This window comes from Artemia franciscana, chromosome 19 (genome assembly GCF_032884065.1).
Source record: "Artemia franciscana chromosome 19, ASM3288406v1, whole genome shotgun sequence".
In the NCBI taxonomy this organism is placed as follows: domain Eukaryota; kingdom Metazoa; phylum Arthropoda; class Branchiopoda; order Anostraca; family Artemiidae; genus Artemia; species Artemia franciscana.
The window spans coordinates 4,658,125-4,682,070 of record NC_088881.1 but is presented as its reverse complement, the minus strand read 5'-3'; the positions used below and the strand labels follow the sequence as shown (position 1 = coordinate 4,682,070).

Sequence of the window (23,946 nt, the reverse complement as noted above, 5' to 3'; positions counted from 1 at the left end):
GCTAAATATAATTTTCAAAAAAAGGCTTCTATTCAAAGTTACTGACTGCAATATTATGGTCAACTTAATCAAAAGCCTATCGATTTTATGTTTTCTCAGTTATTATATATAACTAATTTGAATTCGAATCTCATTCGATGATTGTTAAAGTCGTTGGGTTAAATTCATTCGACCGAACATATTGAAGGGATGTTTTTTATCAGTCCACTTATTCAGCTTTAAAATCCAAATTTTTTAGGTATCCTATCGCTATTTTTTTATTTTTCTTCTTTTTGAGGAGGATATCTTAACACGAATTTTTTTGAAAACTCCGTTTATTTTCAAAAAGCCGACAATTTCAATAAATACTCATCCAGTTTTGGCACGACTGCCGTTCCATCCAGCCCCTACGGCAAGGGCCATAAATATACAATATTTGATCACACAGGTTTTATAGTAGAAAACGGGTTGCTTGTTTAATAATAGGTTTGCGATTGGCTTAAAAATTTTCGGGCATCGTTCTATGTATCAAAAGCAATAAACGCTTTGTTGTGGGAAGGCGGGTGACAATGACCTCTAGTAGGCATGAGTTTTCAAACAGTTCGTGGTAACGAACTCTAGTAAGGAGCGACCTGGCTCACTAAAAATCTAGTACTTTGCATTAGCAGTGTCAACGAACATTTTTTTTTTATCCGTGACTTAGCGTCGAGTTCCCATAAAAAGCATTTGGTGTTTTCTCTGTAGATCAAACAGTTCGTGGTAACGAACTGTAGTAAGGAGTGACCCGGCTCAATAGTAACCGAAACTCTAAACAATGGAATTTCGATACCAATACTTACGTCAAATGGATCACATTTTAATGCTGATTTTAAATATATAAGTTTCACCAACTTTAGTCTTACCCATCAGAAGTTACGAGCCCGAGAAAATGTGCCTTATTTTAGAAAATAGGGGGAAACACCCCTAAAAGTCATAGAATCTTAATGAAAACCACATCATCAGATTCAGCGTATCAGAGAACCCTACTGTAAAAGTTTCAAGCTCCGGTCTACAAAAATGTGGAATTTTGTACTTTTTGCCAGAAGACAGATCACGGATGCGTGTTTATTTGTTGTTTTTACGATCACCATGCGTGTTTATTTGTTGTTGTTTGTTATACGATCACCAGAGGTAATCGTATCGACCCAGTGGTCCTAGAATGTTGCGCAAGGGCTCCTTCTAATAGAACTTAAAATTACCCTTTTTAAGTGACGAATTGAATTAAATTGGAATAGTTGTGGGCATCTAGTCATGGCTAATTGTAAAAAAAGCCAAGACAAATAGTCCAATTGAGTGAGAAGCAAACCTGGCATTAATTCCCCCCTTATTAGGATTGTATAAAAAGGAGGTTAATTCATTTGTTAATAGACATGTCTAATCTATTATCCGGCCATGCATCATTGCTAGGGCAGTAGAACTAAGGTAGATAGTCATAGAGCTAATATAGTGATAGAACCTATAGTTTTCCAAGTGTTTGAATAATTTGGCTTGGGTAAACGGCGGAAGTATGCGGGTGCCTCTTTTATTGGACCAATACACGGTTTGTTATCCTTTAGCAAGTCACACCTGCCAAGAGTTTCGGGCAGGTTGACCAAGAATTTAAAATTGACATAGGACCATTAGATTGCCTGGAATGAGAGGTAAACAAGGGACGCTTACCTATGGTCTTAGGCAGGTTGAACCAAGAATTTAGAATTGAAACATGAGACCGTTAATTTCACCTAGAATGAGAGGCAAACAAGGGTCTAAAGTCAAAATGAGGCCATTCTGCAATGAGTGTCAGGCAAGGCAATTGATTCAATTGATAAACTTGGACATTTGCTAGACTAATAAAAAAGTTATTTTAATGTTAGTTGAACAACAAGTTGACTGAAAATGCAAAGGGGAATAAGAGTCCAAAGCCTACAAGGGCCTCCTATCTGCCTCGAATGTTATGCAAGTGAACTTGCAATTATAAACTAAGACAGTTGGGCTAAAAAAAAATTAAACTGTCTGTGCTTGTGTCTTGGGTTTGACTGTCTATTTACACTATATTATTTTATTACTAAATAAATGTATTTCCCGCAATATTTTTCCTTGAAAGAATTGCCTCATCAAAGGTTATTTCATTTTAGGACCCCTAGCGAATTTTATTCGATATTCTTTCTTTCTTTCTTTCTTTTTTTTATTCGTATTTGATCAATACATTTTTGTAGTGCTTTATTAGTTTCTATGACTACCAAGTTTGGACATAAATCCAGGCTTAGTAGACTTTAATGATAGGGTTAGAAGAGGCGAATAGTTTCTCAATGGTGTACCTGGGGTTCCCCAAGGTATAAGAATCATCAATAAAGAAATGAACCTAATTTCAACAACTGTAACTTAATCATGGTTAAAGTAAAGTCGTTTCTCCGGCGAAGTCGGCCGAGAGAAAACAGATTTTCGTTGACGAGATTGTGCTTTACCTGAAAAAAGGCCACTACAAATGAGCCTGATCTGCTTCTGATCCTTAAAAAGCGCCAAATGAGACCAGAAATACCAGAAAAAGTGAAAAAGCACGGATGAATTCGGCTGAAAAAGCCATAATGGCGACATTGCTTCATTGTAACTATGAAGCTTCAATTTTAATAGGCTACTCTACTATTTTAGCACTCCCTTGCCATAGGTTTCGCGCGTAAACTTGCGGATGTGCATATTTTAGACTTCTCGAATATACAGATGCTACAACCTCACAATCCTGGCAGATGCCATACAGGGCCTAGTGGACACACGGAGGGCGGCTGGGCACTCTGATTCATTTTTAACTTAAAATGGACGCTAGTTCTTACCTTCTACGATGGTCCTCGCTAATTTTTCCACGACCACCATCCATTCTATCTCAATGGAACTAAATAAAAAGTAATATATGGTAGACCCTGCTCTTTACTAGGTCTAACTCGTTGTCAGAATAAAAAGAAGCTGCAACTTACCCGACATTTTTGAGTTAAGAAAAGCTTGGTAAACGTCAAATAATGGCACGCCGGTTTCTTGAGATAGCGAGGGTGTTATTGATTCAGTCACTTCGTTGATTAAATCCTCCAGCCTTAATTTATGAGCCTCACTCAGCCCAAGTCTAGGCAATATCGCCAAAGTAACATTCCGTATGGCTTTCTAAAAAAAAAAAACTCCAAATGAATTCAAATAAGGGTCCGATAAACCAACCTCAAACCCGGTATCCGCTTTTTTTTATCGTTTTCCAAAAAAAACGTGATCAGAACAAAAATAGAGTTATATTGAAACTAAGATGTAATATTCCGTATGACTTTCTAGAAAAAAAAACACTCCAAAGTGAATTCAAATAGAAGGGTCAGAAAAACAAACCCCCACCCCGGTACCCTCTTTTTTAATTCTTTTTTATCGTTTCCCTCCCCCCCCAAAAAAAACGGTTTCCAAAGAAAAATAGAGTTATATTGAAACTAAGGTGTAGTATCCCATATAACTTTCGAAAAAAAAAGAAAAAAAAAACACTTCGAAATGAATTCAAATAGAAGGGTCAGATAAGCCATTCCCAACTGGTTTCCTCTTTTCTTTAATTCTTTTTTAATCGTTTTCCAAAAAAAACGGTTTCCAAAGAGAAATAGAGAGTTATATTGAAATTAAGGTGTAGTATCCCGCATGATTTTCTAGAAAAAAAAACATTCCGAAATGAATTCTAATAGAAGAGTCAGAAAAAGCAACCCTCAACCTGGTATCCTCTTTTCTTTAATTCTTTTTTTTATCATTCTAAAAAAATGGTTTCCAGAGAAAAATAGAGAGTTTATATTGAAATTAAGGTGTAATATCCAGTATGGCTTTCTAGAAAAAAAAACACTCCGAAATGAATTCAAATAGAAAAGTCAGAAAAAGCAACCCCAAACCTGGTATCCTCTTTTCTTTAATTCTTTTTTATCGTTTAAAAAAAACGGTTTCCTCGCTCTTTACGCTAAAGCTTTTAATTGTTTTAAAAAGCAGAATTCTGGCAAAGAGTCAAACTTTAGCGTAAAGAGCGAGGGATTGCGGAGGGGACAGCCCATTTCATATACGGAGTAATTTCTGTTCGTTTTAAGTTTTAATGTCGCTCCTTACTTTCAGTTAAAAAAAACTAGTTTTTTTTATGTAATTTCTGAACGTTTTTGAATTAATGCATGTTTGATTTTGGCTCTCCACACATAAATTATTAAAATAAAATTTGCATATTAATTCCTTTTTTGGCTAAATGGCTTTCTCTCAGTTTTGATCAGACGATTTTGAGAAACAAGGGATGGGGAAGGAGGCCTAGTTGCCATGCAATTTTTTGGTTACATAAAAAGGCAACTATAAATTTTAATTTTTAACGAATTTTTTTATTAATAAAAAATATAAGTAACTTTAGAATTAACTTACGTAACAAACTTTTATATTCTTTATTTTCTATTATATATATGAGGGGGTTTGTACCCTCGTTAATACCTCGTTCTTTACACTAAATCGTAAGTTTTGTCCCAAATCTTTAAGAATGACCCCTGAATCAGAAAGGCCGTAGAATAAATAGTTTAAATTACTAAAAATATTATAGCATAAAGAGCGAGGTACTCCTCCTAAATACCTCGCTCTTTATGCTAAAGTATTTTTAGAACCCCTAATATGCGTAATAATCTCTGTTCGTTTTAAGTTTCAATGCTACACTTTACTTTCAATTGAAAAAACTTTTCCATGTTTATTTTTTCATTGTTTTTTATAGTAATTTAGAAAATCCTGCGCCCTTTTCATTGAATTTCTGTTCCCCCATGACATATCTCTCCAAGGAAAGATCCTCCCAAATAGCCCCGTCCCCTCAACCCCATCCCCAAAACCAAAAAAAAAATCCTCTGAAAACGACTGTACACTTCCCAATAACCATTATTATATGTAAACACTGGTCGAAGTTTGTAACTTGCAGCTCCTCCCCCAGGGACTGTGGGGGAGTAAGTCATTCCCAAAGACATAGTTATTATGGTTTTTGACTATGCGGAACAAAATGGCTATCTCAAAATTTTGATCTGTTGACTTTGGAGAAAAAATGAGCGTGGGAGGGGGCGTAGGTGTACTCCAATTTTTTTGGTCACTTAAAAAGGGCACTAGAACTTTTCATTTCCGTTAGAATGAGCCCTCTTGCGACATTCTAGGACCACTTGGTCGATACGATGACCCCTGGGAAAAAAAACAAAAAAAAAACAACAACAAATAAACACGCACCCGTGATTTGTCTTCTGGCAAAAAATACGAAATTCCACATTTTTGTAGATAGGAGCTGATTTTTGTAGATAGGAGATGGTGTGATTTTCGTTAAGATTCTGTGACTTTTAGGGGGTGTTTTCCCCTATTTTCTAAAATAAGGCAAATTTTTTCAGGCTCGTAACTTTTAATGACAAAGACTAAATTTGATAAAACTTATATATTTAAAATCAGCATGAAAATCTTATTCTTTTGATGTATATTTTAGCATCAAAATTTTAGAATTTTCGTTTTTTAGAATTTCGTTTACTATTGAGCCGGGTCGCTCCTTACTACAGTTCGTTACCACGAACTGTTTGAAAAGCTGAAATCGGGGAGCTAGGAAAAAAACACAACAAAACCAAAGTATTGCTCTCGCAACACAATTAAGATGAACAATCATGTCAATGCCAAACGAACAGAACTTACCGCAAACAGGAGTAGGTCTAATGGCCCCTAATGCCCCATAGCGAGCGTCACTTACGCTTTAATGGAAACAAAATTGCATTTTAAACACAATTCTCTTCAATAATATTAGTATATAAAAAATTGGTGACTTCCAGAAATGGATATCATTCTATATTAAACAATCATTCTATTTTCATTAGTTCTTTTCAGTAATCAGTTTATTACGTTGAGTTTTACTTCTTTTTTGTTGTGGTTGATATTTTAACTAATTTAAACCATACTATCCAAAATATATATGGAAGTGATGCTCCGGCCATTTAAAGGGCTTGAGAGGAATATTCGCGGGAGGGGGTAGCACCGCTCTTATTTGTTTACCTTGATTAATTTTGGGATCATTTTATGTGTTGTTATTGATGTTATGACAAGTAATAACACACTGCTCGAAACACTAATCGCTTCCTGTAAAGTATGCCTTTCCATTAAAGAATGACAAATATAATATAAAATAATAAATTTTATAAATTATAAAAATAAAAATAAAAAATAAAAAATAAAAATTTGTTGGAACTAATTCACGGGATAGCAGAGAAGAGTTGACAATTTTTTATATTTTATTTTTATTATATTATTATTGTATTTTATTGTATTTTATTATATTTTATTTTTATATTTTATTATATTTGTCATTATTCAACACTCACTTGCGCTCCGTCTCCTTAAAGTCATATACTCCCTTAGACATCAAAGTTTGAGACCTCAAAGTTTACTCATGAGAAATTTTGGGGATCAGACAAGCGATCAATCCTTGAGAGCTCGGTTGAAATGCAATTGATCAGAAACAAAGATCTATTTGGCGCAATTCTAGACCCCCTCCTCCCAAAAGACTGTAAAATTTTCTTGACACGGAGAAATATCCCTGAAAATTTTAGACTAATTGGGCACCCAGTTTCAAACATGAGCTCTTGTCCATTAAACAACATGCATAATTTTAAGCCCTTGCCCAGGTTCTGCTGCGGATCTTGTCCAGGAAATTTGTTGAACCCTTCAAATATATTGAAAAAAATGGCAAACTCAAAATGTTAATCAAAAGTCTTGGGGGGGAGGGAATGGGTAGCAAACAGGATCTTGGAAGCGGGTGCTTAATCTCCCATGACTTTCAATTCATAAGGACACAATAACTTTTCCTAATCGAATGGCCCCCACCCCCGAATTTTCTATGATCACACCTTCCATACGAAGTGACGTGGCGAAATAAAAATACATGGAAGCCCCTTATCTCTTTAGATCAATGGTAATACTGCGCTGCCTATGATATAATTATCTATGTCAAATAAACAAAAGACATTTTCTATACTTTTAGAAGGTTAAGCTCCACTATATAACTGAAACTTTGCCTCTTAAACTTCACCCAATCTATTGGGTTGAAGGCCTTCAAAGACAAGCACTGTCCTCTGATTTCAAAACAAATACAGTTATACTTATTAAGGAAAACATGGGTTACATTCCAAGTTGTAACCAATAATGACTACAATAACTACAGAAATTACTTAAAATTGACATCCACCAGGAACAGTTGTGAAATAACTGAGGAGTTATTGTGCTTACAAGGGAATAATCTTCAGAAGTTTCAATTGTATAGGCCTTACTTCCAGTCTAATAATATGTTTCAATCTGATAAAAATCCCACTAATAATAATGATGCAGACTTCCTTCACTAAAGATTACCATTAACTATCTTTAGTAGAAGTTACTAAAAAAGTAAATTCAAATGTACTCTTCTGTGGTTTGAGCTGTTACGACACCGTCAGCTGGAACAAGAAAGAGTTTTCAGTAGCTTTTTTTAACCTGGGATACACCCATAATCTTAATGGAGACAAGACAATCTAGTCTCAAGGACTGGGACATAGGGTCAAGCCTGATTATTAGGTTCAAAACCTCTTATAATATATTAAAACGGAAAACTTTCCTTTAAGTTTTTTAATCTGAGTTTTTAACAGCCACCCACACCACCCTTCCAGCAACTCAATAAAGTATGACAATAATAAGATGTGTAATTATATTTCGAAAATATACATTTTTCAAATATAAAACTTAATTAAATTACATCAACTTAAAAAATATAAAATAACTCATCCTTCCCCTCCCGTGGAAGGATCTGGTCATCAGCCAAGAAAGATAAATAGTAGCAAACACGAACACACCTCTATAGCTCTAATGCAAAATGATTAGGGTAAAAATACTTAAAAGATTTGAGCGGTCATTTTTTGTCACCGATTGCACCAATTTATGAGAATGCTTGGGGGGAGCAAATATATTTTTCATAATCTAGGAGGAGGAAATTTTTGTGTCGTTTTTCCGATGAAAATACCAAAAAGGGGTATTTTCCAAAGAAAAGACCAAAAAAAAGGTATTTTCCAAAATCTAGGGAGAACCAAAATCTAGAGGGCGGAAAGGGGCAAATCGTGACTAACAATTTTCGAAACTATCAATACCCGTTGCCAAGAATTTACAAAACACATTATTTGACGTTAAATTTAAAGAGCCAGTGTTAAAACACAGAAACAGATTTGAAATAGCATTCAGGGGCTAAAAACACAGAAAAAAAGAAAGTTTACACACAGGAAAATGTTTTAACTCAAATTTGTTTGTGGTTTTTAATTCATTAAAATTCAATAAAAAAGAAACAACCATATTTTGAATATATAAGTTGATCGCATGAAAGAAATTAATTTAATGTCACTTTTCAGATTAATACGATTTAAAAATCGATTCTCTCTCCGAAATAACGAATAATGCCATTGGATAAAAAATACGTTAAAAAAAAGCCAATGAAATTGAAGCACATTTTTTCAGACAGAAATATAGGAAAGTGACCCCTCTTTTCTTTTATTTGTTCAAAACAAAGCATAAAAGTAAATTGCTAAAATGTAAGGCATAAAAACAAGGGATTTTTTTAATGAAAAAAGTTTAAATTTAATAAAAAATTAAAAATTTAATAAGAAAAATTTAAGCTTATTTTTTAGAAAATTTTACAGATTCAATAACTTGGGACAATTACAACCTACGTGGTTACTCGACCAAACTGCTTATAATAACTGCTTTAGTATTATGTCATTTTATGTTAATGATTATTTTTATGATTTTTTTTTATTTTAAAATTATATTTTATGGAATATTCTCGTCAATAATTCTCAGAAATTTCCAATCAGTTTCCATTAGTTGGTGGAATGCATCGTAAAAATTTTCTTTGAAACGCCTGAGTTGTTCCTTACAATAGAAACCAAACAGGAAATCTAGTTCATACACACAGCTTAGTTCTGAAAGATGAAATTGAGAAATTTATCTCAAGAAATGTATAACATTTTGTTTCTGGGCTTGTAATAACAAGCCCAGATAGCCAAAACTCACACTAATACTTATCAAAGAGAATAGTAATAATACAGTTTAAAAAATAATAAAAATATAGTAGTATAAATAACAAAATAGTAATAGTAAGTAATAATACATGTAAGAAAACAATGTAATAATAGTAAAAACGGAAAATAGTAGGCTAAGGTACTAGTGCAAATACGTAAACTAGTTACTTATTTTAAACACAAATTTTACAAATACAGAAGAAAGAATAATGAGGACTATTTTCCCAAGACAGTGAACGAACAAAACCTATTTGAATATTTTGGCCCTATATATAAGGGCCGTCTTCAGCAAAGAAAATAATAAACAATAAAACACTTACAATAGAAGTTCTCGATTAAAAATCCATTTTTTAAAATAGCCTAGGCATCATTACTTCTTAACGAAAAGTTCAGCCAAGACTGTGTGATAAAAGCGTAAAATTAATATTATAAAAATAAAACGATAGAATAGAATAATGATAAATGTTATTTTTCAAATAAGTAAAAAGAAAAAAAAATCATAATAAATCAATAATAAATAGTAAAAACCAATAAAAAAAAAAAAAAAAAAAAATAAACGAAAAGTTCAGCCAAGAACTTTTACACCACTTGACTTGTGCCAACCGTGGCAGAACTGTGCCCAGTTGTTTGAGGACTGTACCAAACGTTCTAAAACCGTTAGGCATACGTAGCATTCCAAGATGTATACCAGGTGGCCGAGAGTGGACCACCCCTAGAAGGTACACCTAATACCCAAAACTCTTTCGATATTGCAGGATAGGTCTGTTTTGTCTCTATCAGAACACAGCTTTAATCACTTACCTTTTTATGATCTTTGTGAATACGAGTAGCAACATGAGCGTCTATTGCTTTCCTTGCGTCCCTCCAAAGTTCTATTGGCATTTCACAAAATAGACATTTAACTTTTTTCAGTTGATTTTTCTAAAATGAAAACAGTAAAGATAATTAAAAACTAGCACAAAAGCTTGTAAAAAAAAAAGAAAGAAAACAAACTGTTGGGTTTTCACGTAGAAAAACCAAATGCGTATCAACAAAGGAGAGAAACCAAAGGCGTATCTAACACATTTTACCTTCAAAAAAAAATGCTATGCCCCTAAGTGGGTATTTGAAAGGGGTGTATCCAGAATTTTGTCGGAGAGATGGGGTACAAAAAAGACAGTAGAAAATGCATAAAAAATTGCTTATATGCATTTTTGTTACTTTTTAAGAGTTGAACAAAAATTCCGGGGGGGGGGGCTGAAACCCGTGTCTGATAATCTTTTTTATGGGGATTTCTTTTCCTTAAAGTTTAACTAATTTTAGCAATTCAAATAACCTAAGTGTATGGTGTCACAGTTGCCAGACACTAGCTTCCAAAATTGGGTATCTAGATAACTTAATTTTAAGAATCCTCCAGGGATCTTTTTCCCTCGAAGTTTAAATAATTTGAACAATTCAAATAATTGTTTGATGTCACGGTTGCAAGACACCAACTTTGAAAATTGAGTATCAAGATACTATGAGTTCTCCAGCGAAACTTTTTCCACAATTCAGTCTTGCAGAGATATTTTTTAAATTAATTTAACAGTAAATAAGGTATAAAGCATAAAAAATAATATATAGCAGCCTACAGTTTTTTCTCCTTTTTCTCCAATTAGAAATCGCCTTTTGTAAACAATTGTAGCTTGAGCATAATAAAGTTAATTACGTTGAGTGAGTGTTTGATGTTCAGGTTTTCAAATATCAAATATCAAGTTTCAAATATCAAATATCAAATAGCAAAACTCTCTTAGTTTTCTAGGGGATGTTTTTTCACTATTAAGTCTTGCAAGGACGCATTTAGAATCAGTGCAAATTATAGGATTAGTATAATAGCAGAGAACAATTAAAACAATCATTAGTGGCACCTGAACCTCCTTTTTCAAACAGTTCGTGATCGAACTGTAAGGAAGGAGCGACTCTCCTAATAGTAACCAAAACTTTAAAAGACGAAATTCTGATAACAACAGATATGCCAAAAGAATTAGCTTTTTATGTTGATATCAAATATGTAGATTTACTAAGTTTAACGTTAACCATTAAAATCTACGAGCCTTCGAAAAGTGAGAAATTATTTATAATAACAACATCAGACAAGGCATATCAGAGAGTCCTGTTGAAGAGGTTTCAACCTCCTATCTACAATATATATATCTATATATATAAAAATAAGTTGTCTGTGTGTGGATCTGTGGATGGATCAGGTGACGTCATGTTTCGGCTGACGTCATGAAATTAGTTGCCATCATTTTTGTTATGACGATGCTTAGTATATTGTAAAACACATTAATTTGGTTAATAATATACCATTTAAAACACCAAAATGAACATGCTGGAGTAGTCACTCGGTGAGAGAGGGTGTCAGAACGGAGAATGAAGGTCCCAGGTTCAAATCCTGGTTAGGCTAAAAAAGGTAAAAAACTAAAAACTAAACAAAAAACTGAAAAAACTAAAAAAAGGCAAAAACTACAAAAAAAACTAAAAACTAATAAAAAAAAATAAAAAAGCTAAAAAACTAAAAAAAACTAAAAAAAGGTAAAAAAATAAAAAAACTAAAAACTAAAAAAAAAACTAAAAAAAAGGAAAAAACTGAAAAATAGAAGAGAAAAAGAAAACTAATAAAATTAAGAATAAAAATAAAAAAAAATAAAAAAGATAAAAACTAAAAAAAAAGTAAAAAGAAAAAACGAAAAAAACTAAAAAAGCTAAAAAAAAAAAGGTAAAAACCAATAAAAAACTAAAAAGAAAAAAAGGAAAAAAACTAAAAAAAAAATTCATCTAAAAAACTAAAAAAAACTAAAAAAAGGTAAGAACTAAAAAAGAAAAAAATAAATGACGACACTCAAAGAGAAAGCGACCGGGACAAAAGGAATGTTCGATTAGCAATCAACAAAGCACCGGGACACAGGGAGTATAAATGACGACCAGGACATAAGTAAAAAAACAAACTAAAAAAACTAAAAAGAAGGTAAAAACTACGAAAAAACTAAAAAGAAAAAAAAAACAAAAACTAATAAAAAAACTAAAAATCTAAAAATCTAAATAAACTAAAAAAGAAAAAAAAAGAAAAAAGGAAAAAAATAAAGGAGAAAAACAAAACTAAAAAACGAATGTATATACAGACCGGGACACCGGGATACAAATGACGACCGGGACACAGGGAATATAAATGACCATACATAAGCCATAATGACCAGGACATAAGTAAAAAATATAAATGACGACCGGGACACAGGGACTCAACTACAACGGGGACGCCGGGGGGCACAGGGGGATATAAATGACGATCAGGACACCGGGACAGGGAATGGTCGATTAGCAATCACCATCAACAAAGCTCAAGGGCAATCATTAGAATCATGAGGTATAGATCTGAATACGGATTGTTTTCCCATGGACCATTATATGTTGCATGTTCAAGAGTCGGTAAACCTGACAATCTATTTATATGCACAGACAATGGGACAGCAAAGAATGTTGTATATTCGCAAGTTTTACGTAGTTAAAAACATATATATAATATATCTATCTATATTCACAGGTGGGACATAGGGACACAACTACAATGGCGCGTAACTAATATGGCGCGTAACGACTTACGCGCGCGGGGGGGCTTGGGGGGGCGCGAAGGGCCCCCACCAACTAGGTGTTGGGGTGGCGCGAATATATATATATATATATATATATATATATATATATATATATATATATATATATATATATATATATATATATATATATATATATATATCTATCTATATTCACAGGTGGGACATAGGGACACAACTACAATGGCGCGTAACTAATATGGCGCGTAACGACTTACGCGCGCGGGGGGGCTTGGGGGGGGGCGAAGCGCCCCCACCAACTAGGTGTTGGGGTGGCGCGAAGCGCCACCCCAACAGCTAGTATATATATATATATATATATATATATATATATATATATATATATATATATATATATATATATATATATATATATATATATATATATATATATGTATATATATATATATATATATATATATATATATATATATATAGATATTATATATATCTATATATATATAAATAAGTTGTCTGTCTGTCTGTCTGTGGATCAGGTGACGTCATGTTTCTGTGTTGACTGACGTCATGTTTTCGACTGACGAAATTACAGACCGGGACATCGGGACACAAATGACGACCGGGACACCGGCACATAGGGAATATAAATGACGCGGGACACTCAAAGAGAAAGCGACCGGGACACAAGGAATGTTCGATTAGCAATCACCATCAACAAAGCACCGGGACACAAATGACGACCGGGACACAGGGAGTATAAATGACGACCAGGACATAAGTAAAAAAAAGCTAAAAAAAAACTAAAAAAAAGTAAAAACTACAAAAAAACTAAAAAGAAAAAAAAAAAACTAATAAAAAAAACTAAAAAAACTAAAAAAGAAAAAAAAAGAAAAAAAGGAAAAAAATGAAAAATAAAGGAGAAAAACAAAACTAAAAAAAATAAAAATAAAAAAAAAATAAAAAGAAAAAAGAAAAAAAACAAAAAAAACTAAAAACAAAGTAAAAACAAAAAAAAAAGAAAAAGAAAAAAAGGGGAAATGACGACCAGGACACAGGGAATATAAATGACGACCGGGACACAGGGACACAACTACAACGGGGACGCCGGGGGGCACAGGGGGATATATAAATGACGACGGGGACACAGGGAATGTTCGATTAGCAATCACCATCAACAAAGCTCAAAGGCGATCATTAGAATCATGAGGTATAACTAAAAAAACTAAAAAAAAGGTAAAAAACTAAAACCTAAAAAAAAGACCAATTCAAAAACGAATGTATATACAGACCGGGACACAAATGATGACCGGGACACCGGGGACACAGGGACACAAATACAACGGGGACGCCGGGAGGCACAGGGGGATATATAAATGACGGCGGCGACACAGGGAATCGTTGATTAGCAATCACCATCAACAAAGCTCAAGAGCCATCATTAGAATCATGAGGTATAGATCTGAATACGGATTGTTTTCCCATGGACCATTATATGTTGCATGTTCAAGAGTCGGTAAACCTGACAATCTATTTATATGCACAGACAATTGGACAGCAAAGAATGTTGTATATTCGCAAGTTTTACGTAGTTAAAAACATATGTATATATATATATATATATATATATATATATATATATATATATATATATCTATATTCACAGGTTGGACATAGGGAGACAACTACAATGGCGCGTAACTAATATGGCGCATAACGACTTACGCGCGCGGGGGGGCTTGGGGGGTGGGCGCGAAGCGCTCCCACCAACTAGGTGTTGGGGTGGCGCGAAGCGCCACCCCAACAGCTAGTATATATATATATATATATATTATCAGAAGAAAGATCACGGATACGGGTTTGTTCGCTTTTTATTGTTTTTTTTTTTTTTTTTTTTTAGTGATTGTACCAAATAAACGATCCTAGAAAATCGAAAGATGGATTATTTAAACGGAAATTATGGTCTCTAGCGGCCTCTTTAAGTAACCAAAAAGATTGGAAGCCCCCTCCGACGTTCTCCCAAAAGACCCGATCAACATTTTTAAACAGCCATTTGATTCAGCATAGTTGAAAAGTCAAATAACTATACCTATGGGGATGAAATGGCCCTCCATAGTCCTTGGGGAATGGGCTATAAGCTGCACAATTTGCCAATTATTCACATATAGTATTTGTTACAGAGAAATAAACAGAAAATTTTAAAGGAGGGAGACTTTCTGCGGGAAGGAAGGTGTCCAGGGGGAATTTTCCAGACGAAATCTTACATCGGGGGAGGAAAGTGGATTTCCTGGCCTAATGTGAAAAATAGCTGGACATTAAATAAAAAAAAAAACAAGTTGTTTTTTTTTCAAACCCTTACTTTTGTCAAAATTCTCTAAGAAAGACTGCTGATTCACAAGTGCGTTTGAACTTGAATGAAAAGTATTTTATAAAGAACTTTAAGAACGAACTTTATCGTAAAGAGCAAGGGTTAGGGAAGGGACAGCCCCACTCATATACGGAATAATTTCCGCCTGTTTTAAGTTTCGATGTTGCTCCTTACTTTCACTTGAAAAACTTGTCTTTTTTACATTTAATTTTCGATAAGAAATGACCTTTCCTAGATATTTGTAACAAAGCTTAGTAGTCTAGACAACTGTTTAACTCCATGGCTGTAGGCCATAAACTTACAATATTGGGCATCCAAATACACACACAATTCCTCTAGGGGAACTTTTCCGCTATTCAACATTGCATAGATTATGGAACAGTCTCAATATTCGGGACATTTTTCGTGTTTGCCCCTAACTAAAAGCAAAAATTTGTCAGCATCTTTATCACTAACTGAGATTTTTAATGTCCCTTTTAATTCTTTTTCTGACTTGTATTTGTTTAAGTTTAGTTTTATCAGTTTTTATCTTTTTAACTTTTCAATCGACTTATTAATTTTTGTCTCGTAAATGATTATTCATTATGGTTTTTCTTTTTCGGCGTTGCTTTTTGCATTTTCACCAGTCTTACTGCAACCATATGATTTGTCGACTTCGAAGTCTGAATTCGGTTCTTTGCGGGCTTTTGATAGAGATTTTTTTTTAAAATAAATATCTTATCTTAAAGAGGACATAATTAAGGCGAAACAAACGTTAAGCGATGAGTTCCAGTTTACGAGCAGGTTCGTCAGAAATGTATCCCCAAGTCTTAAAACTTGGAGATCAATCAGTTTCTAAGGGAAGGCGTTATTTTTACAACCACCCATTCTGTCCCAAGTATGGGTTGGAGTCCTATAGATGGGGCAAGTGGCAACCATACTTGGGACAGACCATAATATGTCTTTTTGATACAAAACTCAGCTATTTAATAGATAGTGAAGTAAAACTATAAAAACGGCAAAACGAAGTAGGGATGTCTAAGACCAAAATTAAGGCAAACGATGTTGCTGTGTTTAGAGTATAATGAATGCTGATATATAAAGAGAAAACGCGATGACCTGCCTATTTTGTAGTGTACCCTGTAAACAAAGGTTTTGGCAACAGGGTTAAGGTATTAGCAAAATTACACAGTATGAAACATGAGGACAAGCTTCAACAATGAAGCAATTCTTCTTCTGTTACGACGATGGTGGGCTTTCCAGTCGAGACTATTCAGCCCTTTCAAACAGTTCGTGGTAACGAACTGTAGTAAGGAGCGACCCGGCTCAATACTAACCGAAACTCTAAAAATGGAATTTTGATACCAATAGTTACATCAAAAGAATCGCATTTTATGCTGATTTTAAATATATAAGTTTCATCAAGATCAGTTATACCCATCAAAAGTTACCAGCCTGAGAAAATTTGCCTCATTTCAGGAAATAGGGGGAAACATCCCCTAATTGTCATACAATGTTAACGAAAATCACACCATCAGATTCAGCGTATCAGAGAACCATCTTATAGAAGTTTCAAGCTCTTATCTACAAAAATGTGGAATTTTGCATTTTTTGCCAAAAGACAGATCACGGATGCGTGTTTATTTGTGTTTCTTGTTCGTCTGCTTGAGTTCCTAGGATTGTACTTCTGATCCTCACATTAAGGGCTCAAAAGCTCCTGTTTAGGGTTTGGATTCCTGCGCGTGGATTCTGCTTATTTGTCTTGCATTGGATCAATTCTGATCAGATGTCTTGCAGAAGCTCTTTTGATTCTAGGTTCTCAAACATCAGGGGATATATTTCGAGTTCAGTACTCTGTGTGCAGGTATGATCAGCTCAACTCGTAGCTGATGGTGAGACTTTGTGATGTTGAAGCGCAATCCTTTTGAAGTGTCGCACTTGTACTTCTGGTTCCTCTGCTTGAGTTCCTCAGATTGTACTTCTGTTCCTCAGATTAAGGGCTCAAAAGCTCCTGTTTAGGGTTTGGATTCCTGCGCGTGGATTCTACTTATTTGTCTTGCGTTGGATCAATTCTGATCAGATGTCTTGCAGAAGCTCTTTTGATTCTAGGTTCTCAAACATCAGGGGATATATTTCGAGTACAGTACTCTGTGTGCAGGTATGATCAGCTCAACTCGTAGCTGATGGTGAGACTTTGTGATGTTGAAGCGCAATCCTTTTGAAGTGTCGCACTTGTACTTCTGGTTCCTCTGCTTGAGTTCCTCAGATTGTACTTCTGTTCCTCAGATTAAGGACTCAAAAGCTCCTGTTTAGGGTTTGGATTCCTGTGCGTGGATTCTGCTTATTTGTCTTGCGTTGGATCAATTCTGATCAGATGTCTTGCAGAAGCTCTTTTGATTCTAGGTTCTCAAACATCAGGGGAAATATTTTGAGTTCAGTACTCTGTGTGCAGGTATGATCAGCTCAACTCGTAGCTGATGGTGAGACTTTGTGATGTTGAAGCGCAATCCTTTTGAAGTGTCGCACTTGTACTTCTGGTTCCTCTGCTTGAGTTCCTCAGATTGTACTTCTGTTCCTCAGATTAAGGGCTCAAAAGCTTCTGTTTAGGGTTTTAAGACCATGGAAAATCGGTTGCCTAAAAATCGATTAGAAGTTTCATTCTCTGGCATTTTGACTTACTTTGGTCAAAGATTGATTTTTGCCGACACAAAATGGCTAAAAACCCTACTTTGCTTATGCTTGATCGTTTTCGTTTTTCAAAAGGGCACTAAAAAGGGCAATTTCCATTCAAATCAACCCTTTCTTAAAGTTCTACGATCACTGGTTCGATACGATCACATATGGCGAAAAAAAATGTGAAATATGTCAGTGCTTCCAATGCACAAAAGTAACTTTCCCTGTACGTCTTGTTCCTTTTGAAATGATTTCACCAACAGTGTGGCATTTTTCTTTTCTCACTTCTTTTTCAAGAACCAAAACAAAGTCGCCAGCTTTTAAAGTAGGAAAAAAGTATTCCTTCAACTAAGTTCCTTCCTTAGAATCTTTTTCAATGGCTTCCAAAACACCTTCCAAGTCCAAAACGACTTCTAAACTGCTGCCCCTTTTAACACAGATTATTTTTTATGGTTTTTGACTTCTTAACAAGAGCCTGTGAAAGTCTCATTCACTTTCTTAGCTTTTCGAACAATATCCTGCTCCTCAGTCTTTTTTTTTTGTGGACTCCTTTTGATCGACCTCTTTATCTGGCCTTTCTCGAATGAGATTTTGAATATGGCCTTTCTCGGACAAGCTCTTAGATATGGCCCTATCATCACAAACGATATGGCCTTATCATGAACAAACTGTCTAGATTGAAGTGAAGGTGACTTATGCATGTTGAGAGGCTGCACCTACCTCTTCTTCTGGATCTAAGGATTTGAATGTCTTCATCTCTCGGCTCAGATGCAGGCTCATCCAACGGTTGGTCAGTTATAGCTGATGGCCAAAAATCTCCTCACTAAATGGACATATATACCTGTTGCTTTAAAACCTGCAGTGATGTTCAATGGGATGAATGGAAGGGAATAAGCAACGCCAAGGAACTGGGGGGGGGGCTTCATACAAAGAAACCGGATTATTCACCATCAAACAATCTCCAAATATAGCAATCACTGACATTTAATTGCATTCCAGTCCCCCTCCAAATGGGGCTCAATATACTTCTAGACAATATGCAAAAGTTTGCTGATCTGTTAGGTTTCCCATTAAGCTTTCTGAACATTTCAATACAAAATAAACTTGGCTATTTCATTTCTGTTTATATTAAACAATTATAACCATGTTAGGTAAGTCAAACAAATGCTTTGTGTCAGTTAGGAAACTAATTTTCAAATTTGGGTATCAAAATACTGTGAAGAGTCATCCAGGAGATCTTTCTCTACTTGTCAAATTTGCATACATGTATTCGAACTTTATAGCAGAGACAAATGAATCTAAAAAATAGTGGTGTTTGATCTGAACTAGGTCTTAGCTTTCCTTTTAGTTTGAATTTGGTAGTGAGTAATAAGGATGTTAGAAACCTTGTTATTTTTTTTTAAGAACTGGGAGATTAGAAATTTCGTAGTTGGTGATCATTGGTTGTGTAATTTTTTTTTTTGGTGCTTTCTTTTTTATGTCATGTAGTTTTAGTTTAGCATATAGTGTGAAATACCTTGTTTGGTTTACTCACGAATGAATGCTAACTTACCCTCTTTTTTCTGATAGAAGGTCATATGTTGTAATCATTTTTACCTATTTAAATATCACAATTCTTCTCAGGAATCGATTCTGGGAAGGATTCCAAAGTCCATGTAGTAATAAACAAAGTATAATTTCTGGAAAGGGACAAAACAAAAAATTCGCAAAGAAGAAAGAAACGAGAACAATAGCAGCCAGTGAAAAGAGAAGAAATATGAAAATCAGTACTGTGAGATGGTTAGGAGTCTCCTTCCGGTCAAAAGCTACTTCCACCGTCATTATCCCCGAGAAGGGAAAACCTGCTTGCGTTGCCTCATCAGGGTGGACCTCTTACAAGTTTTCTAAGTTGATAGCTTCACTTATCCAAGCAGTATTATTAGTATAGATGGTAGATGCAAAGAAGATGTTAAAAGCAGAATAGCCAACGTCCAGGGCTTTTTTTTTCACGTTTAAAAACAATAAAAGAACAGGAAGATAAATGTCTGATAAGTGTAAGAGAAGTATGTGAGCCAGATTTGAAGCTACAATGATAAAAATGAATAATGAAGATGACAAAACGGGTCTATGGTCAGTAAAGGAAAACAAAGAAAACAAAAAATCCAACGAATATTTGGTCTGTATAAAACAAGGCGTCTTCAGCGTAGAGAAAAAAAAAACAACTAGAATCTGACACACAAAAAATTTAAACAAAAATTATATATAAAACTAAAAACAGACTAACAGAAATGTATAATATACAATTACTCACATATACAATTGCAAGCTACCTTAATGAAACCAGAAAGGTTTTAGATTCTTGTTTTATTTTGTTTGTTTTTTTTTTGTCTTTTTTTCTTCTAAGCTGAGGACGCCTTGTTTTATACAGGCGAAAAGTTCGTTGAGTTTTTTTTTTGTTCTCTTGGTTTTCCTTTACTGGCCATACTTTCAAATTCATTTTTTGTTTTGTCACAGCTGAACCATTTTGGCTTTAGATCTAAGCTACAATGATGACACTGGTCAAGTATGGTTCTGAAACGTGGGGGCTTCAAAAAGAAGACGGGGATTGCTAGATATTTTCCAGAAGGACCTTTTATAGATTCTTTTGGGCAGAGACGTCATTTAGGGGGAGGGCTAGGGGGCAGTTACCCCCCAATAATGTGGAGAACAAAATGATTAAATGTCTAAAGCCCTTTGGCTATCCGATATGGACCTATCTTGCCCCCCTTCCTCAATAAAAATGCTGGAGATTCACCACTGCTTTTGGGTACCCGTTTGACGGACCATATTTCAAAAAGTAGCTGTACAAAAATGTGGTCCTATCCTGCTTTCTATTACTATAATTAGAGAAAGGTTGAGATGGCCAAGACACGTTTTGCTGATGAAAAATTGCAAAAGATCATCCTATTTGCCCAACCATATATGGCACGACAAAAAACAGGTCGTCTGTATTAGAAAAAAGGTTATAAAAAAGGATTTAAAGGAAATTGAAACTTCTTAGGCATGTGTAAGGAGGGAAGCATGGGAGAGACTGGGATGGAGGGAAAACAGGCGCAGCTGTGTTTACCTAAGATGGCTTGTTGTTGCAGTGAGTTGTTAGTAGTAGTAGATAGAAAAAGCATACACCAATTGTATATCATGTTTTTTTTTGTTTTTTTTTAAATAATATAAAGAGTAACTCCAAGTCAAACCAATAAAATTTCAGACGAACATAACTCATTATTTTAAACAAGCAGGCAAATTATTTTCATTAATTTTTATTTTGTTGTGCTATGGTAACATCCCCCCCCCCCCGCCCCGAAGCACAAAAAAGAATAAAAGAAATCAAAATTTAAATATTAACCCTACAATATATTTTACATTGAATATTCTATCTGTATACTAGAATAAAGTGAAAATATTCCAGAACCCCTTTTTTTTCTTTGTTCTTTCGGTCTTAGTTTGCCTTTGGCTGCTGAATTTCATACGTGGGGAAAATTTTCTAGGACAGAATTTTCCAGGTGGTGAGGGTGAATTATCTGTGGTAAAAAATTTCCTAGGGGGAATTGTCTACGGGGGTGAGGTGGATTCTGCAGGGGAGAATTGTCTGAAAGGAATTCCAGGGGTATTATCCAGATACCCTATTTGTTTATTAGGGCCACTTCTTATGCCAGGAGAGTTGGTTCTCTCCTCCTTTCTCTTTTTTCCTTCTATCTTTCCTTTTCAATTTGTTCAATTCATTAATTCTGATTGGTATGGTAGTTTTTGTTGTTGTTATTTCACTTCTTTCTTTTTTTCTATCTTTTTTTTCTTCTTCTTGTCCTTCTGTTTGATTTTAGTACTATTATTTATAGTTATGTTTTATTTATAACATATTTATAGTTCACAGTCTCACAGGCCAAAGAGTCTTTTTTTTGGGGGAGGGGGGTCTAAAGCTTTGTAAATTTTTTTTGTTTCCTTTAAATAAATTGATTGATTGATCATATACAGCAGACAAGACTAAAAAAGATTAAAAAAAAGAGATTATACTTACACGAAACAAACGCGGGGGGACTACTATTTTTTCCGATTTGAACTCTTTCAGAAGTTCAATCAAGTCACTCTTTGCATCGTTTTTACCAGAGTTTGTCCTCTCTTTATCTATTTTCGCCTTCAAGGGAGTTCCTCTTTCTTCTTTTTCTCTTCTCTCCTTCGAGCCATCTTTTAGTTTATCCAATAGCCGGTTTGTTACTTCTACGTTGTGAGCTTTTTCAGCATTCTTAGTCAATACTAAACTCTTTTCTCCACTAACTTCTGCCAGTGCAATTTTCAAAAGAGGCTCTATGTATCCAGTTTTGACTCCATTAGCTTCTGCATCTTCTGTTTTTAAAACCGATTCAGTGACAACTGACTCCATCTCTGAAGCCTTGAAAGCTGATTCTTGTCCAAAATGAAAAACTGATTCTAAACCATGTGTTTTTTTAGAAACAGTACTCATGTCAAAATATTGGTATGGATGAGCTTTCAAGTTTGGCTTTTCAACTGGGCTGTGATCAGCCTGATAAAGCTTATGAAGAGCTACACTACAAGTAGTTTCTGGTGCTCTAATTTCTTGATTTTTTAAAACGTCCTTTTCCGTCTGCTCACCATTCATGAAATTTTCTACTAAAGAACTAGCTGTTCCTGGTACTCGTTCCAAGGTGTAGACCTTCCTTGCAACTGATGACATATCAAAGCATTGGTATGGGTGTGGTTTGATATCTTCTTTTGATGTCAAGGTACTTGAAACTTCATATAGTCTATGAAGTACAGTATCGTCTGATTGTATCATCTGATTAGTATCATCTGATGATGTTTCTCCATATCTTTTCCCATCCATTACTAGTGAGACCTGAAAGTTAGACTCAATAAACATGCAAGTACTATCTTATTAACGAAATAAGTTAATAGCACCAATTACTAGTGTTACCAGTTACTAGTGCTACTAGTGTTACCTAGCAGTTACCATCCATTGCTACTGAGAGCTGAAAGTTAGACTCAACAAAAATGCAAGTACTATCTTATTAGCGAAATAAGTTAATAGCAGCATTTACTAGTGCTACCAGTTACTAGTATTACCTAGTAGTTACCATCTATTACTAGTGAGACCTGAAAGTTAGACTCAACAAGCATGCATCTGAAAAATTAGAATAAATGAGGTATTTTTAACTTACGAACGGGTTATCGGATCTCAATGAAATTTGATATTTAGAAGGATATCGTGTCTCAAAGCTCTTATTTTAAATCCTGACTGGATCTGGTGACGTTGGGGGAAGTTTGGGGTGGTGGAACCTAAAATCATGGAAAACGCTTAGATTGGAGGGATCGGAATGAAACTTGGTGGGAAAAATAAGCAGAAGTCTTACATACGTGATTTACATAATTGGAACGGATCCGATCTATTGGGGGGGGGGGGGGTAATTCTGAAAAATAAGAAAAAATGACGTATTTTTAACTTACGAAGGAGTGATCGGATCTTCATGAAACTTCATATTTAGAAGGACCTCGTAACTCAGATCTCTTATTTTAAATCTCAACCGGATCAAGCGTAATTGGGGGGGGAGGGCAGTTGGGGGGACCGGAAATCTTAGAAAATACTTAAAGCGGTGAGATCAGGATGAAACTGGATGGGAAGAATAAAAACCTGTCTAAGATACGTGACTGACATAACCGGACCGGATCTGCTCTCTTTGGTGGAATTGGAGGGGGGTAATTTTTAAAATTGAGGTATTTGTAACTTACGAAAGGGTGACCAGATCTTAATGAAATTTGATATTTAGAAGGATCTTGTGCTTTAAAGTTCTTATTTAAATTCCGACCAGATACTGTGACGTTGGGGGGAGCTGGAGGGGGAAACCGGAATTCTTGGAAAACGTGAAAATTGGGGTATTTTTATCTTACGAATAGATGATCGGATCTTAATGAAATTTGATTTTTAGAAAGAATTCATGTCAGGGAGCTCTTATTTGAAATCCCGACCAGATCGTTTGACATTGGGGGGAGTTGGAGGGGGAAAAACACTTGGAGTGTAGGAATCGGGATGAAGCTTGGTGGATGGAATAAACAAATGTCCTTGATACGTGATTGACAGAATCGTACTGGATTCGCTCTCTTTGGAGGAGTTGGGCGGAGGGGTTCAGTGATTTGGCGAGTTTGGTGCTTCTGGACGTGCTAGGACGATGAAAATTGATAGGCGTGTCAGGGAGCTGCACAATTTGACTTGATAAGTCGTTTTCCCAGATTCGACCATCTGGGG

General features: G+C 34.9%; 1 protein-coding gene across 1 annotated transcript in view; it reads right to left on the bottom strand.

Moving 5' to 3' along the window:
• The window catches only part of LOC136039642 (uncharacterized), a 28,926-nt gene extending 6,356 nt beyond the window's left edge, over positions 1-22,570 (bottom strand). The window contains exons 1-3 of the mRNA XM_065723541.1: positions 21,706-22,570; positions 9,873-9,992; positions 2,967-3,147 (exon numbers count right to left, since the gene is read on the bottom strand). Coding sequence (XP_065579613.1) covers positions 2,967-3,147; positions 9,873-9,992; positions 21,706-22,566 — 1,162 coding nt within the window. The 5' untranslated portion in view covers positions 22,567-22,570. The remainder of the gene's footprint in view (positions 1-2,966; positions 3,148-9,872; positions 9,993-21,705) is intronic.
• Between the last annotated feature and the right edge of the window lie 1,376 nt (positions 22,571-23,946).